Raw genomic sequence first — 17411 nt, forward strand, 5'->3', positions numbered from 1 at the left:
ACCTGAGGTCAGGAGTTCGAGACGAGCTTGGCCAACATGGTGAAACCCGGTCTCTACTAAAAATTAGCCAGGCGTGGTGGCGAGCGCCTGTAATCCCAGCTACTTGAGAGGCTGAGACAGGAGAATTGCTTGAACCTGGAGGCAGAGGTTGCAGTGAGCCGAGATTGTGTCACTGCATTCCAGCCTGGGTGACAACAGTAAAACTCCATCTTGAAATAAATAAATAAATATAAAATAAAATATAAGACAATGCCAAACATGGTGGGTTCACGCCTGTAATCCCAGCACTTTGAGAGGCCAAGGTGGGAGGATTGCTTGAGCTCAGGAGTTTGAGACCAGCTCAGCAATATGGCAAGACCCTGTCTCTATCAAAAATATAAAAAAAAGAAGCCAGGCATGGTGGTGTGCATCTGTGGTCCCAGCTACCTGGGAGGCTGAGGTGGAAGGATTGGATTGCTTGAGCCTAAAGGGAGAGGTGGTAGTGAGCTAAGATTGCATCGCTGCACTCCAGCCTGGGTGACAGAGAGACTGTCTCAAAATAAAAAAATAAATACATAAAGAATAAATAAACAGCCGGGCGCGGTGGTTCACACCTATAATCCCAGCACTTTGGGAGGCTGAGGCAGGCGGATCACCGGACGTCAGGAGTTCGATACCAGCCTGGCCAACATGGAGAAACCCCATCTCTACTAAAAATACAAAATTAGTCAGATGTGGTGGCACGTGTCTGTAATCCCAGCTACTTGGGAGGCTGAGGCAGGAGAATCGCTTGAACCTGGAAGGCAGAGGTTGCAGTGAGCCGAGATCGTGCCACTGTACTCCAGCCTGGGCGACACAGCAAGACTCCGTCTCAAAAAAAATAAATAAATAAAATAAATAAATACATACATAAATAACCATGTCACTTCCCTGATTAAAACCCTTTGACAGTGTCCTATTGTACCTAGAATAAAATCCAAGGCCCCACAGATCTGGCAGTGCTTGCCTCCCTCATCTCATCCCCCGCCATCCTCTCCCATGCCCTATCATTTGGCTTGTCCACTATAAGGCCTTGGCACTGGCTGCTCCTTTCCTGGGACTGCTCTACCTCCAAATCTGCTTGACTGGCTCCTTGGTATCACCAAAATTTCAACACCAGCATCCCCCTCCCAGAAGAGCCAAACCTCACCATCAAAATAAATCACTTATGCAATTATTCTCTGCCACATTACTGGTTTCATTTTTTTCATGGCACATTATACAAATCTCACATCCTTGCTTATTGTTGTTCCTGTAAGAATGTAAATCTCATGCGGCAGGGACCTTGTTTGTCTTTAGTATCTTTAGTGCCTAGAACAGTGTCTGACATAAAATCAGCACTCAATATATATATTATCTGGCAACAAATCAGAGTTCTGACTGAGATGCTAGGGAGGGGCATGTGGCATGTAGGAGGGATCTTGCTCCCTTTTTAAAAAAAGAAAGCTCACTTTAGAGGGAACTGTGCAAACAGCAGTAAAAGCCCAGAAGGAGCCATGCTGAGGAGGGGGCGGGGATACACACGTCATTCTCAGAGGTGCCGCAGATGTTGCAACATTTGCACTCGATGCACTGCCAGCGGTACGTCTTCACTGCCGCCATCATCACGGGGGTAAACTGGAGGCAAGATGGATGCCCTATAGTGGGGGAAGTGAGTGAGACAGACAGTTGGAAATGCAGGGGGAAGAGAGGAGCTCCTGCTTGTGGCTACATCTTCTCTTGGTTAGGTAAAGTGAGGTGGGCTGGTTATGACAGCACTAGAGGCCAGCAAGCCAAGAGCCCCTTGGGGACTGGGCACAGCAGCAGCCTTCACGGGAGGCAGTACCTGAGCGGCCACAGTCAGAACAGGACACCAGCTCCTCGGGTTGTCCCGTCTTCTTGTTAATCTTTGAGTCCCCCAGGCAGAAGTCACAGTAGTTGTTGGGCAAGGCCAATCCATCAGGACCCTTTTTGGCTGCAGAGAGAAAGACTTTTGATGACGCCCATGGGGTCCCTGAGCCACTCAACACCCATGCAAGGAGTGGTTTTCATAACCAGGCCAACTTCTGCTTGCTCACCACTTCTTTTTTTTTTTTTTTTTTTTTTTTTTTTTTGAGACGGAGTCTCGCTGTGTCACCCAGGCTGGAGTGCAGTGGCCCGATCTCGGCTCACTGCAAGCTCCGCCTCCCGGGTTTACGCCATTCTCCTGCCTCAGCCTCCGAGTAGCTGGGACTACAGGCGCCCGCCACCACGCCCGGCTAGTTTTTTGTATTTTTAGTAGAGACGGGGTTTCACCATGTTAGCCAGGATGGTCTCGATCTCCTGACTTCGTGATCCACCCGCCTCGGCCTCCCAAAGTACTGGGATTACAGGCTTGAGCCACCGCGCCCGGCCATGCCCACCACTTCTGACACCTCAGCTTACATTTCTGCTCCTCAGACCTCTGGGAAACAGGAGTGGGTGGCTGGGAGTCTTCCTTGTCCTCGCCCTCCTCCTCAGCCAAGTGGGAGTGGGCATAGTGGTAACTGAGGCCTGGTCGGTTCTTGTAACGTTTTCCACAAACTGAGTGGGGAGAAGATTGCAGAGAAAGGTGTTAGGATACAAGAGTAACATGTTCCCACCCCTGCAAACTGTGGGGGCTCCACCTGAGGCAGAGGGCAACCATCCCTTCCCCTAGCAGCTCTACTCTGGGACAGGCCTTAAGTGATGGCCCCTTTCCCTCAGCCACGAGCATCAAGCCCTGGGGCTCTCTAGCCTCTGGCACTCTTTTACCTCCTAAACTCCAACCCCATGGCCACCACTGCTCTTCCATGTTGACTTTTGGGGGCTTAGCCCTCGCCCCATCACTAGTTAGTTGCTCTGGGATATAGTAACAGTCTGGGACGCTCCAGGTCAGGAAAGGGAAGGATATTCCTATAAGTCTTTGGTGTGGCAGGAAGGGGGAAAAGCGGATAAAACTCCAAACGTTTTTACCCATCAGTAAACGTGGGAGGCTCAGCTACCCCACACAGACCATGGAGCCCATCTCCTCTGAATGTGCGTAAACAAGCAGGGGTGGGTTTCTTGGGGATATCCTATCAATGAAGCCAGTTGGGCAGTTGTCCCCAGAGAAATTCAAACACACTCCCACATAATTGCCCTGTCCAGGCCTGCCAATCAGCAAGGAAAGCAGATCCCCACGAGGCATTCTGTCATCTTGACAGGTAATACCAAGAAGGGCAAGGGGGCCAGCAGGAAAGGAATGGGGAGAGAGGATGGCAGGAGGTGGTGGGGCAGTGGGGAACATGAGCTGACCACCAGGTGCCTGATCTGGGGAGGGAGCGGAAGGGTCTGATTGTAATGGGCTCCTGATAATGCTCCTGAAGCCACCCCATGCACTGGGCTGAGCAGCTCTAGGAGTAGGTTTGTGGGAGACAAGCAGTGTAAAGGCAGCCTCCAGGACTTTGAGGAGTAGAGCACAGCAGAAGTTCCACTGCTCCTACCCCCATGCCATTCCAGAGATTTTAAAGCTAGCATCCCAGGAAATGAGAAAGGCAGGAGGAACAAGGGAAGAGGGAAAAAGGGACAGGAAAACCACAAGTCTGAAAAGTTGAGAGAGCTACCTCTCTGGGGCGCTTTCGAGGTATGCTTTTGTTTGAAACTATCTGAAAGACAGAAAGAAAAGTCATGAGAAGAAGGCCTTGATACACTTGAGACAGGAGCAGCATCAGCAGGAAAGCGGAGCAAACGAGAGAGAAACCCCAGCGGCGATGGTGCTCCCAGGGTGGAGGGACAGAAGCGGGGCAAGGCAGAGAGAAAGAAAAAGAGAACAGACGTTGAAAAACTCAGTGTCAGACCCCTGGGGCCCTGGCTTAACTGAGGCCAGGAGACCTGCAGGCTGTCTCTTGAGAGGCCAACCCTGCCTGCTGTGGCCCCCACAAGCAACCCCACCCCAGAAGATGGCAGAAATCTTTCCCAGAGCATGCAGGTCCCACCCGTCATATAGCAGGGCCCCAGGCCTCCCAGGGGTCTCAGACGGAAGCAGTCAGCAGGCAGGACAAGAACCCAGGTTTGTTTTAATACTCTGGGCAAAAACATAACCCTCCCTCCTCTCATAGCCTGAGCAGGAGCTGGGTCCAAGGCAAGGTCTACCCACCCACTTGTGAGGCACTCACTGTCACAGGCATACGGTTTATCCCGGTCCTCCAGGATGGAAGCATCCAGCTTCTTACGGGCACTGCCCACACCCTTACCCTGCCAAGAAGAGCAAAGAGACACCCTTATTGCGGTAGCTGGGCCTGAGGAGTTAGACTCTTTGGGAAGTGGCTGCTAATCTCACTTGAAATAAAACAAGGAATTCCCTAGGCCACCCTGTCCCAAGATGCAGGTAGCACGCTGGCCCCTCACCTTGGATTTCCCCTTTCCCCGACGCTTGGGAGTATCTTCTTCATAGTCTTCATCATCGAGGTCATCCAGGAAGTCATCTGGTTCTAGGATCCGCTGAGTGGACAGCAGGGTTAGCATGGGTAGAAATATGTGCATCCAAAAGCTCCCCTATGATGAGATTGGCCAAGGCCACCCAGAACCTCCTCTGTGACCTGGTCCCACCCACAGGTGAATGAGCCTCATTTCTCACCAACGCCCTTCAAGCACCCTACAATCCTGCTCCCGCTCCCTTCCATACTTTGGGATTTCTTTCCCCTGTGCTTCACATTATTTCCTTAGCCTGAAATGCTTTCCCTACCATGCCACATGGCCAAATCAAATAGCATGCTTCCAAAAGGTTGCCCCGATGCCACAAGCAGCCATGCCCTCTCCTGCCTCTGATTGGCCACCCTGGGAGCACATTATTGGTGGTTCTGTCCTGACACTCGCCTCCTAGTTTAAATGAAAATGTTGTTGCTTATTTGTGTGACTTTGTGGGAAGTTTTTTTTTTTTTAGACGGAGTTTCACTCTTGTTGCCCAGGCTGGAGTACAATGGCGCAATACTGGCTTACTGCACCCTCCGTCTCCTGCGTTCAAGTGATCCTCCTGCCTCAGCCTCCCAAGTAGCTGGGATTACAGGCATGCGCCAGCATGCCCGGTTAATACTATATTTTTAGTAGAAATGGGGTTTCTCCATGTTGGTCAGGCTGGTTTTGAATTCCCAACCTCAGATGATCCACCTACTTCGGCCTCTCAAAGTGCTGGGATTACAGGCGTGAGCCACCGTGGCTGGCCATGGGAAGTTTTTTTTTGAGACGGAGTCTCATTCTGTCGCCCAGGCTGGAGTGCAGTGGTGCGATCTCAGCTCACTGCAAGCACTACCTCCCGGGTTCATGCCTGAGTAGCTGGGACTGCAGGTGCCCACCACCACACCTGGCTAATTTTTTTGTATCTTTAGTAGAGATGGGGTTTCACCATGTTAGCCAGGATGGTCTTGATCTCCTGACCTCATGATCTGCCTGCCTTGGCCTCCCAAAGGGATTACAGGCGTAAGCCACCGTGCCCAGCCCATGGGAAGTTTTTAAACTGCTTTGTTTCAGCTTGTCTGTGAAATGGGGAACACAGGACCTCCCCCATAAGGTTGTACAGACTAAAGGAGAAAGGGCATGAGAAAGCACTTAGCCCAATGCTGGCATATTTATAGCTCTTATTTTTATATATAGTCTTATCTTCTCTGTTGGCAGAGACCAAGTGTGTTTCACTGTGCAACCTCAGGGACCAAAAAACTTTGTGACACAAACTTTTGTGATAAAAGAGTAAAGTATTTAGGGATAAAAGTTTGTTTCCCTCCCTCCCCAGACAGGGTGTCCCTCTGTTACTCAGGCTGGAGTGCAGTGGCATGAGCAGAGCTACAGCCTCAATCTCCTGGGCTCAAGCAATCCTCCCACCTCAGCCTCCTGAGTAGCTGGGACTGCAGGTGAGTGCCACCATGCCCAGCTAATTTTTTATTTTTATTTTTAGTAGAGACAAGGTCCTGCTATGTTGCCTAGACTGAAAAGTTTTTGATATATGCATCTTCCTCTCAAACGGTTTAGCAAAGACAGATAAGGCAAATGTGGCAAAATGTGAAACTGATAAATCTAGGTAAAGAGTATACGGTATTTCTTTGTACTATTCTTGTACCTTCTGGTTTTAATTTTTTTTTGTTGCCCAGGCTGGAGTGCAGTGGCATGATCCCGGCTTACTGAAGCCTCCAACTCCCAGGCTCAAGCGATTCTCCCACCTCAGCTTCCCTAGTAGCTGGGACAACAGGCACATGCCGCTATGCCCGGGTAATTTTTTTTATTATTACTTTTTGTAGATATGGGGTCTCACTTTGTTGCCCAGGCTGGTCTCGAGCTCTTGGGCTCAAGCAATCCTCCTGCCTTGGCCTCCCAAAGTGCTGGGATTATAGGCATGAGCCACTGCACCTGGCCTCTTTTAATTTTTTAAATGAAAATTATATATGTGTATAATAATAACGTTCTGTGATAAAAGTGGATGAATGAGTGAGAGTCTATACTTAGAAGCAAAAGAGAAGCCAGTCAGTACCTGACAATAACCAGGGATTGAAGTAAGAACAGAACTGCAGGGGCCTGCTTCCTGGACCCCAGCTTCTGTTTCAGTTCTAGAAACTGCATGGCCCCAGTGAAGAGGAGGCTGATTTCCATCAAAGCTCCCTTAGCCACAGGGATAATCTTGTACCTTTCGCGCTCGACTGTTGGTCACAGGAAACTCGCCCAGGCTGTCATCATCAACTCGGGGATCCGGGGCGCCTCGCTTCTCCAGGGGGTCAGTGCGCAACAGAGCCTCTAAACTACTGCCATCCTGAGAGATCAGCCCCTCCTTCTTCAGGGTTTGGTCTGTGTCTGCAAGCAAGATCAGGATGAAGCAAAGCTCAGAATGGCTGAAAGCAGACTGCTCTGAGTCCACATAATGCTAGGGCTTACCAAAGGTCTGTCACTGTCTTTTGTTCCCCGGATGCCCAGGAATTAAGACACCCTAGTTCACTTGGCACCATAACTTATCTGTTTACCTGTCTCCCCTTCTAGACTAAGCTCTTTAAAGGAAAGAATCACATCATATTCACTTGAGTATATTTGGGATCTAGTACTGGGCCTGGTATATCGTAGTGATTAGCAGGCTCTCACCATGCAGCAGGCCACGCCTCTGCGCAGGAAGTATGTGCCTTACCTGGCTTAATAGATGGGAAGGAAAGTCGTGGATCCTCAGGCGGATGGGCTCGCCGCTTTTTCCGCCAGCGCCGGGCAGGGTAGGAGTACAGCTGTCCAGAGGCCAATCCTACGGCAGGAAGAAAGATAGAAGTCAGGCCCTAACCCAGTATTAGAAAATAATACCAAACACTTTCTAATTACGTAGTCCCCCCCTTTTGAGTTCTAGAGCAAGGGAGGAATTCTGACAGTGAGGGCCTAGGGGGTTAGATGGAACAGTCTGTGGAAAAGAAAAATAGATATATAAGCTTAGGGGCCTTGGCTAATACATAGTTCTCCAGACACACAATGGCCTCAGCAGGGTAGAAAACAAAGATGCTGGTATCAACCTATCTGCTTCATCCTCCCTGCGTTTCCCACAGGAAGACCATATTCATCCATAGGTGGAAGGCAGTAGGGAAAACCCTATCAACTGTCTCATCACCTAAGATGAGGAGGCTTCTTCCTCCTTATGCTCCTGAGTCCCCTTCTCCCAAGTCTGGACCCTCACCTGGACCCCGGTGTCGCTTTTCCATCCAGATGTAACAATTGCTCTGGGCTACTCCGGTCTGTGAGTCCAAGAAAGGCAGGCGCACGCTGCGCTCAGCACAGAGGCGAGCATTGTAATTGTGGCACTGCTCCATGGCATCTTTGTAGTACTGCTCCCCAAGGCTGCAGAGAAGATAGAAACCAGGCGTGTGTGTTGGAGTGGGGAGCATAGGGTGCTGAGCTATTCCTCTCCCCTGTCATCTGCTTCTCTAGAAGGCTCAAGGGACTGGGAGGCTGTCTCTTCCATTCTATTTGCCTCCACTTCTGCCTCACGGGACACCAAGCCCCTTTTCTAGGCCACCATTAGGAATTACTTTACGTGCCGGGCGCGGTGGCTCAAGCCTGTAATCCCAGCACTTTGGGAGGCCGAGACGGGCGGATCACAAGGTCAGGAGATCGAGACCATCCTGGATAACATGGTGAAACCCCGTCTCTACTAAAAATACAAAAAAACTAGCCGGGCGAGGTGGCGGGCGCCTGTAGTCCCAGCTACTCGGGAGGCTGAGGCAGGAGAATGGCGTGAACCCGGGAGGCGGAGCTTGCAGTGAGCTGAGATCCGGCCACTGCACTCCAGCCTGGGCGACAGAGCGAGACTCCGTCTCAAAAAAAAAAAAAAAAAAAAAAAAGAAAAAAAAAAAAAAGGAATTACTTTACGAATAAATTACTATCAGGAACACATGATTTCATCATATGTCTAATCAGACTTAAGTCTAACCCCCAAAGAGGGTAAGGAACTAATGTTCACTCCATGTGTCTCACAAGCCCAGCCCTGTGCTAGTTAAGATGTTGTTTCTCTTAACCCTTATGACGCTGAGAAGTAAACAATAGTCCCCCCTAAGTTCCTCCTTATTTCCTCCTTCCTAGAATCACCTCCCAAATAAACTACATGCTCCCACATCCTTGCCCCAGGGTCTGCTCCAGAAGGAAAGAGTTCAAGGTCTAGGGGACTTATTAAAATGTATTCAGCAAACTAGTAAATCCATACAATGAAATTCTATTTAGCCATAAGAAGGAAGCTCTTCACATACTGATATTAAAGAATTTCAAGTTAACTAGGGACAAAAAGCAAAGCAAGGTACACTGCTGAGAAGTGTCAAAGAAAGCTATCATTTATGTAACAAAATGGAAAAGAAACTGCAGGTCAGCAGGGAGAAAAAGTGGGTGACTAGGCCATTTCCTTCCATATGCCTTTTTATAGCTTTTGAATTTTGAACTAGGTTTTTAATCAACTAATTAATTTTACATTTATGGAAGATATCTACAAGTACCTGAAGTTCCTTGAAGTTTTTATTAAGCGCCATCACTGATAAGAAACTTGTTTGCTCTAAGGCCCATCTTAGGGTGCTTCTCTATTCTTACAAAATAAAATTATATAGGAAAAAATCTCCTTGGTCTCAAAAGACTCAATTTGAAATCTGAATCAAGGGTAAACCTTTAAGTGGAAAACTGGAAAACTGCACAGTGCCAGGTTCTAAGAAGCATGTACGTAGAACCTATCTTGTTCTCATCTTGCAGGGTTTAACCAGGACTTTGGTAACGGAGGTTAAACAAACTCTATCAGTTCATATTTATATTCAATCAATCTTTTTTTTTTTTTTTTTTTAGAGACAAGGTCTCACTATGTTGCCCAAGCTAGACACAAACTCCTGGCTTAAGTGATCCTCCTGCCTTAGCCTCCCAAGTATCTGGGAATAGAGGCATGTGTCACAGTACCTGGTGTCAATCAATCTTAAACCAAAGGCAGAACTGATTTCTTTCTCATAGTATCCCCAATACTCACGAAGATGTCTGAGATACAGTCAGACCTGACTTGAGAGTAAAAAGACCTGGCTGGCCTGCAAGTCACCACATGAACATGGACATTTAGTCAACCCAGGTGGACCTTGGCTATTCTTCTATAGATTGAGGAGGTTGGACCAAATGAGCTTTGACATATCAGGATTTTACAAGAAACAGCCTGGGGATGAAACAGCAAACAGATTAAGTCTCTGTGGTTTCTGTCCGTAACTCGGGATACACCAAAAAATCCTGATCTGGAATGTGATGGGGGCCTTCAGCGAGCAGCCACAATAGACCACTGCATAACTTACCATGTGCCCAGCAAGTAAAAAAGACATATAGCACACACAGAGATGGCAACGCCACAAATACGGCCTGGTATGATTCAATGAGCTGTAATGACTGTAATCTGAGGTAGGCACGAATCTCACGTTGGAGAGCAGAATGGAGAAAGCAGCCTCGCCTCTGCGAGCTCGCCTTTAGGAGGCAGCCACGTCTTCACCACACAGAATAAAACTGGATAAACAAGGCTGAGTGCCGCAGCTCCTTTGTTTCTGCTGATGGGAATTGATACTGACACTGGAAGTCAAATGGAAGGCAGGGCCAGGCTGGCGAGGGCTGCAAAGTCAGAGCAAGGAGGCTGGAAACAGTATTGGGAGGAATGAATGAAAGATGTTCTGTCAGGGCTCTTGTGAGCTACGTGGGATCTCAAAAGGTAAAGCAAACAGTCTTGGGGATACAAGGGCTGGGAATGAAACATGGAAGTGTTTGTGAGGGGAGAATCTGATGAAGAGAGAACAGGACAGGATGAGAGTGAGCTCTTAAGAACTTAAGGGAGGCTGGGCACAGTGGCTCATGCTCCATCACTTTGGGAGGCCAAGGCCGGTGGATCTCTTGAGACCAAGACTTAGAGACCAGCTTGGGCAACATAGTCAGATCCCATCTCTACAAAACGTTAAAAATAAATAAACCATCAGCTAGGTTTGGTGGTGCAGGCCTGTGGTCCCCTGGGGTGGATGAGGTAGGGGAATCATTTGAGCCTAGGAAGTTGAGGGTGCAGTAAACCAAGGTTATACCACTGCACTTCAGCCTGGGGGACAGAGGGAGGCTCTGTCTCTTAAAACAAAACAAAACAACAACAACAACAAAAACTTAAGGCTCCAGTACCAAGAAATGTCAAGTTAACATTAACACTGTTCTCTCTCTCTCTCTCTCTATATATATACATATATATCTTTTCGAGACAAGAGTCTTGCTTTGCCGCCCAGGCTGGAGTGCAGTGGCGCAATCTCGGCTCACTGCAGCTTCTGCCTCCTGGGTTCCAACGATTCTCTTGCCTCAGGCTCCCGAGTGGCGTGCGCCACCATGCCCAGTTAATTTTTGTATTCTTAGTAGAGACAGGGTTTCACCATGTTGGCCAAGCTGGTCTCAAACTCCTGACCTCATGATCCGCCCACCTCGGCCTCCCAAAGTTCTGGGATTATAGGCGTGAGCCACCGGCCCAGCTTCATTTTTTTTTTTGAGATGGAGTCTTGCTCTGTCACCCAGGTTGGAGTGCAGTGGCGCAATCTCGGCTTACTGCAACCTCCACCTCCTGGGTTCAAGCGATTCCCCTCCCTCAGTATCCCGAGTAGCTGGGATTACAGGCACATGCCACCACGCCCAGCTAATTTTTGTATTTTTAGTAGAGTGGGGTTTCGCCATGCTGGCCAGGATGGTCTCAATCTCCTGACCTTGTGATCCGCCCGCCTCGGCCTCCCAAAGTGCTGGGATTACAGAGCCACCGCGCCCAGTCGCCTCTTTCTTTTTTTTAAGACAGAGTCTTAAAGTGTCACTCAGGCCGGAGGGCAGTGGTGTGACATCAGCTCACTGCAACCTCCGCCTCCTGGGTTCAGGCGATTCTTGTGCCTCAGCCTCCCGAGTAGCTGGGACTACAGGTGTGTGCCACCCCACCTGGCTAATTTTTATAGTTTTAGTAGAGATGGGGTTTCACCATGTGGGCCAGGATGGTCTCGAACTCCTGACCTCAAGCGATCAGCACGCCTCAGCCTCCCAAAGTGTTGGGATTATAGACGTGAGCCACTGCACCCAGCCAAGACTTCCATTTCTGACGTCACATTTGGCAGGGACAGAAACTTACAAATAAGAAAATTCTTAAGGCCGGGCGCGGTGGCTCACGCCTGTAATCCCAGCACTTTGGGAGGCCGAGGCAGGTGGATGACCTGAGGTCCGGAGTTCAAGACCAGCCTGGCCAACGTGATGAAACTCCATCTCTACTAAAAATACAAAAATTAGCCAGGTGTGGTGGTGGGCACCTGTAATCTCAGCTACCCGGGAGGCTGAGGCAGGAGAACTGCTGGAACCCAGGAAGCGGAGGTTGCAGTGAGCCAAGATCGTGCCACTGCATTCAAGCCCGGGCCAACAACAGCGAAACTCTGTCTAAAAAAATTAAAAAAAAGAAAAGATGAGCCAGTGGTCCGACCTCAACATACTCAATGTATAACATCAGCTGTCAGAAGACTACGTACACTATAATCAAGAGAAGTGCCAGAAAATTATCTCCAAATGAACTGGAAGAATGGAAGCCCCTTCTTAAAGGGATAATTCTGCGGGAGTACGTATTAATTGTGATCTGAGGCGCTGTGCAGCTAGAAATGAGGAGGAGAGAGTTGGTTTCTCATTACTGGCATTCAGGAATTAGTGGCTGGTGATGCTCACAATCTCTACAGTTTTTCAAAGAGAAACAAGATGTCATGCTCTGTTTAAATGGGCAACCCCTCACTTATGACACAACTTGAAAGCACTGGCAACCCTATTTCCCCGAGGAAAACCTTCCAACACAAAGAGCCTCACTACGTTTAACTCTCAAAACCTAGGCAAGTCTGATACTCCTCCAGTACAATGAGAATCTTTCTTTTTATTTTTGGAGAAACTTGTGTAAAACATCCCCTTACAATGGGATGAGGGAAGTCAATAAAGACACAGGGAAACAAAGAAAGAACATCTGAGTCAGAAAGGATAACTGGATAAATGGTAGATCAACAGTGTCATTTCTAAATTGAGAAAAATGTCAGCCTGAAGAGAGAGCTGGGGAAACTGGAGTGGGCAGATCAGAAAGACAATAGTGTTGGGAGGAGGGGTGGCTGAAAGAGACAGCAGGATAGAGCAGAAAGCAACTTAGAAAAAAAAAAAAAAACCACAAGAGGAGGAAAGGCACTTAGCTTAATGGAAGTGGGAAAGCATTCTCAAAGAAAAGGCTTCAGGCAGGAGGGAGAAGCAACTTACTCTTTAAAAAGGCCCCTAGGAAGAGAGGGGCTCAGGCCACGACAAAGACAGATGAGAAGCTGTGAGTCCCTTAGAATACTTACCGAACCTTTACCTCATCACCCAGCCAAAATCCAAAAACCCTGACTGGACAGTTAGACACCACTCAATTTTCCCACCCTTGCACCAAGCCCAATATACCCATTAAAAGAAGCTCTATTCGCCTACCGGGCATTAACCCAATCTAAAACTCATTCTGATTCTCCTGTAGGAATAAATCAAGTCAGTCCCAAAGCATCTTTAACTCACAGGAAGCAGTTCATAGGTCAGTGTCCATGGCCCCAACAGCTATTAACTTTAACTTTGCTTGAAATCTGACCAGCACAACGGTATCGCATCATAGGAAGAATGCCCACTTAGATGCCCCTTTAGGCTACTAAGCTGTCCTGAACGGCTTTGGTTCAGTTGCAGGTTTTTGATGGTTGCCACTGGAAGGCGCCAAGGCCCACTCCCCTTTTGGATCCGCTCCTCGACAAATGCTTCCCAAGAATATTTGTAGTCTTAGGTACCTGCCACCCAAGATCCTCCCAACATCACGGGGCTGCTTGGAACTGAAACAGCCAGCCCCGCAGTGCACCCCACAGGGGCCGCCGAGCCTGTTGCTGCAGCGGACGGGACGGGGCGGGATGGGCGGCGGGTTAGCCGTGGGGCCGCCCGGGCCTCGGCCCCGCTCCTCCGGACTGAGGCGTCTCGGGAGAGGACCGGGACGGTGAGTCTCGCGTGCAGGCAGGGCGCCATGCTCTGGAAACCGTCAGCCCCGAGGAACGCTGAGGCCACACAGCCCAGCAGAGAGGCTGCCCGTTGGGGCTCCAGTGTGCCCCCATCAGGGCCTCCACAAGTTTCCAAAGAAGCGCAACGTCTTCTCCGGAGTCTCCTATTGCCCTCCCCATCAGGAGTCGCAACATGGCCTTCCCGGGGATGTCCCTCTCTCCGCCTAGTCCCTTTCCCCACAGCCCCCTACTCCCAGGCCCTTTACAAAACCTGCCGCCCTAGGAGAGAAAGAAACCACCACTCACAGCTTCACTACATTCTCCACCACAGCCGCCATCTTCCCTGCTCCTCTCCCTCGGGCCGGGAGGCCCCAAAGTCCGCAGCGCGCAGGCGCCGGGACCGCACCGGGGTACCAGGTTCCTCGCCCTCTGCGCAGGCGCCGTCCGGGCGCGCGCACGAGAGCGAGCACCGAAGAAAGAACTTTAGGCCTGTTCCCGGGGGCCGGGTAGGACCCCACGGGAGCCCGACGCGCAGGCGCAACCGGAGACTGGCGTGCGTCCCGGAGCTTCGGTTCGAGGGCCGCCTCTTCTATTTAGAGCAGCAGGAGGCGGGGCCGGGCGCGGTGGCTCACGCCTGTAATCCCAGCACTTCGGGAGGCCGAGGCGGGCGGATCACGAGATCAGAAGATCGAGACCATCCTGGCTAACACGGTGAAACCCCATCGCTACTAAAAATACAAAAAATTGGCCGGGCGCGGTGGCTCAAGCCTGTAATCCCAGCACTTTGGGAGGCCGAGGCGGGCGGATCACAAGGTCAGGAGATCGAGACCACAGTGAAACCCCGTCTCTACTAAAAATACAAAAAAAAATTAGCCGGGCGCGGTGGCGGGCGCCTGTAGTCCTAGCTACTCAGGAGGCTGAGGCAGGAGAATGGCGTGAGCCCAGGAGGCGGAGCTTGCAGTGAGCCGAGATCACGCCACTGCACTCCAGCCTGGGCAACAGCGTGAGACTCCGTCTCAAAAAAAAAAAAAAAAAAAAAAAAAAAAAAAATACAAAAAATTATCCGGGCGTGGTGGCGGGCGCCTGTAGTCCCAGCTACTCGGGAGGCTGAGGCAGGAGAATGGCGTGAACCCGGGAGGCGGAGCTTGCAGTGAGCCGATATTGCGCCATTGCACTCCAGCCTGGGCGACAGAGCCAGACTCGGTCTCAAAAAAAAAAAAAAAAAAAAAAAAAAAATAAGAGCAGGAGCCGGGCGCGGTGGGTCAGGCCTGTAATCCCAGCACTTTGGGAGGCCGAGGCGGGTGGATCACCTGAGGTCAGGAGTTCGAGACCAGCCTGGCCAACGTGGTGAAACCCCCATCTCTACTAAAAATACAAAAATTGGCCTGGCATGATGGCAGGTACCTATAATCCCAGCTACTCGGGAGGCTGAAGGGGGAGAATCGCTTGAACCTGGGAGGTGGAGGTTGCAGTGAGCTGAGATCATGCCATTGCACTCCAGCCTGGAAGACGGAGCGAGACTCTGTCTCAAAAAAAAAAAAAAAAAAAAAAAAAAAAAAAAGAAGGAGGAGGGCAGTCACGGTGGCTCCCAGCACCGTGGGAGGCGGAGGCAGGAGGATTGCTTTGAGCTCAAGAGTTCGAGACCAGCCTGGGCAACATATCGAGGCCTCCTCGCTACTAAAAATTTAAAAATAACCCGGATGTGGTGGTGTGCACCTGTGTTCCCAGCTACTCTAGAGGCTGAAGTGACAGGATTGCTTGAGCACAGGAGGGTCGAAGGTGAGTGAGCCATGATTGTGCCACTGCACTCCAGCCTGGGCAACAAAGCCAACTCTGTCTCAAAAAAACCAAAAACCAAAAAACAAAAAACAGCCCAAGTCAATCTTCAACTATCACCTCTTTTCACCCTTTAAAAGCAAATAGTACTCCCTATCTCTGTTACCTTGTTTCTAGGTCCCGCTTCCATCCAGTTTAATGGGAACTTTGTTCCCACCTGTTCACTTGAAACAGCTCCTGTCACCACGACCTCCCTTTCAGCAGATTTAGAGATCTATTTTCTGTCCTCATGGGCCTGTCGACCCCCATTACACCGTTGGCCACTCTCTGCTTTTCAAACTCTTCTCCAGATCTTTGAGACGCCTTTCCCTCCTGGCTGTCCTTCCCCACTGGCATTTCCTTTCACCCTCTTCCTCTGTTCAGCCTCTGTTAGAGTCCTCAGGGCTTGGTCATTGGTACTTGTCATTTTTCTTTTCTTTTCCTTTTTTTTTTTGAGAGAGTTTGCTCTTGGTGCCCAGGCTGCAGTGCAGTGGTGCAATCTCAGCTCACTGCAACCTCCACCTTCCAGGTTCAAGTGATTCTCCTGCCTCAGCCTCCCGAGTGGCTGGGATAACAGGCTCCCGCCATCATGCCCAGCTAATTTTTGTAATTTTAGTAGAGATGGGGTCTCACCACGTTGGCCAGGCTGGTCTCAAACTCCTGACCTCAAGTGATCCGCCTGCCTCGTCCTCCCAAAGTGCTGGGATTTCAGGCGTGAGCCACCACACTGGCTATCATTTTTCCAATATACCTTATTTCACCAATTCCAAGATGCACATATTCTCCCCCCTCATTTTAATATTTCAGAAGCAGGACACATGTTACCATTGCTATGTCTTTGTTTGTTTTGTTTGTTTTTGAGGTGGAGTCTCTCTGTCGCCCATGCTGGAGTGCAGTGGCACGATCTTGGCTCACTGCAAGCTCCGCTTCCCGGGTCCACGCCATTCTCCTGCCTCAGCCTCCCGGGTGTCTGGGACTACAGGCGCCCGCCACCACACCTGGCTGATTTTTTGTATTTTTAGTAGCGATGGGGTTTCACCGTGTTAGCCAGGATGGTCTCGAACTCCTGGCCTCGTGATCCACCTGCGTCGGCCTCCCAAAGTGCTGGGATTACAGGTGTGAGCCACTGCGCCGGGCCTCCTATGTCTTAAAATCATATTTAGCAGATGAGAGTTGTGAGGTATTTGTCATTGCTAACCCTGCACCAGTTTCAAAACATGCAGAATAGGTGTTAGCAGCTTGGAAGAAAAACCCAGAGATGATGCTGGTGTATTCTTTTTCCCAAGACAAAGTCTTGCTCTGTTGCCCAGGCTGAAGTGCAGCAGTGCAATCTCAGCTCACTGCAACCTCTGCCTCCCGGATTCAAGCAATTCTTCTGCCTCAGCCTCCTGAGTAGCCAGGATTACAGGCACGCACCACCATGCCTGGTTAATTTTTGTATTTTTAGTAGAGAGGGGTTTTCGCCATGTTGGCCAGGCTGGTCTCGAACTCCTGACCTTGTGACCGCCTGCCTTGGCCTCCCAGAGTGCTGGGAATACAGGTGTGAGCCACTGCATGCGGCCTATAAAAATATTTTTTAAAAATTAGCTGGACGAGACAGAAAGTAGCATGGTGGTTGCAGGCACTAGGGGGCGGGGAGAATGGGAGCTAATGTTTAATGGAGACACAGCTTCAGTTTGAAAACATGAAAACAGGCCGGGCGCGGTGGCTCAAGCCTGTAATCCCAGCACTTTGGGAGGCCGAGACGGGCGGATCACTAGGTCAGGAGATCGAGACCATCCTGGCGAACACGGTGAAACCCCGTCTCTACTAAAAAATACAAAAAACTAGCCGGGCGAGGCGGCGGGCGCCTGTAGTCCCAGCTACTCGGGAGGCTGAGGCAGGAGAATGGCGTAAACCCGGGGGGCGGAGCTTGCAGTGAGCTGAGATCCGGCCACTGCACTCCAGCCCGGGCGACAGAGCCAGACTCCGTCTCAAAAAAAAAAAAAAAAAAAAGAAAACATGAAAACAATTCTGGAGATGGATGGTGGTGATTGTTGCAAAATAACCTAAATGTAGTTAATACCACTGAAATGTATACTT

The 17411-nt window shown here is 50.0% G+C and overlaps 2 protein-coding genes and 1 long non-coding RNA gene across 4 annotated transcripts in view; 1 reads left to right on the forward strand and 2 right to left on the reverse strand.

The window, feature by feature from the left end:
* The window catches only part of LOC126935638 (uncharacterized), a 40527-nt gene that overhangs the window by 17573 nt on the left and 5543 nt on the right, over positions 1-17411 (reverse strand). The gene's annotated exons all lie outside the window — the stretch shown is intronic.
* Positions 1-17411, forward strand: part of FAU (FAU ubiquitin like and ribosomal protein S30 fusion) — a 231467-nt gene that overhangs the window by 7546 nt on the left and 206510 nt on the right. The window lies entirely within an intron of this gene.
* Positions 1-17411, reverse strand: part of DPF2 (double PHD fingers 2) — a 39059-nt gene that overhangs the window by 5380 nt on the left and 16268 nt on the right. Inside the window, exons 2-11 of one of the 2 annotated variants that reach the window (XM_050757233.1) lie at positions 13821-13887; positions 7664-7824; positions 7136-7243; positions 6647-6810; positions 4384-4476; positions 4152-4230; positions 3600-3641; positions 2422-2559; positions 1844-1972; positions 1543-1655 (exon numbers count right to left, since the gene is read on the reverse strand). In XM_050757233.1, coding sequence (XP_050613190.1) covers positions 1543-1655; positions 1844-1972; positions 2422-2559; positions 3600-3641; positions 4152-4230; positions 4384-4476; positions 6647-6810; positions 7136-7243; positions 7664-7824; positions 13821-13852 — 1059 coding nt within the window. In that variant the 5' untranslated portion in view covers positions 13853-13887. Of the gene's footprint in view, positions 1-1542; positions 1656-1843; positions 1973-2421; positions 2560-3599; positions 3642-4151; positions 4231-4383; positions 4477-6646; positions 6811-7135; positions 7244-7663; positions 7825-13820; positions 13888-17411 lie in introns of those variants that run through there. The other variant, XM_050757232.1, reaches the window with a different exon arrangement.

Source organism: Macaca thibetana, chromosome 14 (assembly GCF_024542745.1).
Source record: "Macaca thibetana thibetana isolate TM-01 chromosome 14, ASM2454274v1, whole genome shotgun sequence".
Taxonomy (NCBI): Eukaryota; Metazoa; Chordata; class Mammalia; order Primates; family Cercopithecidae; genus Macaca; species Macaca thibetana.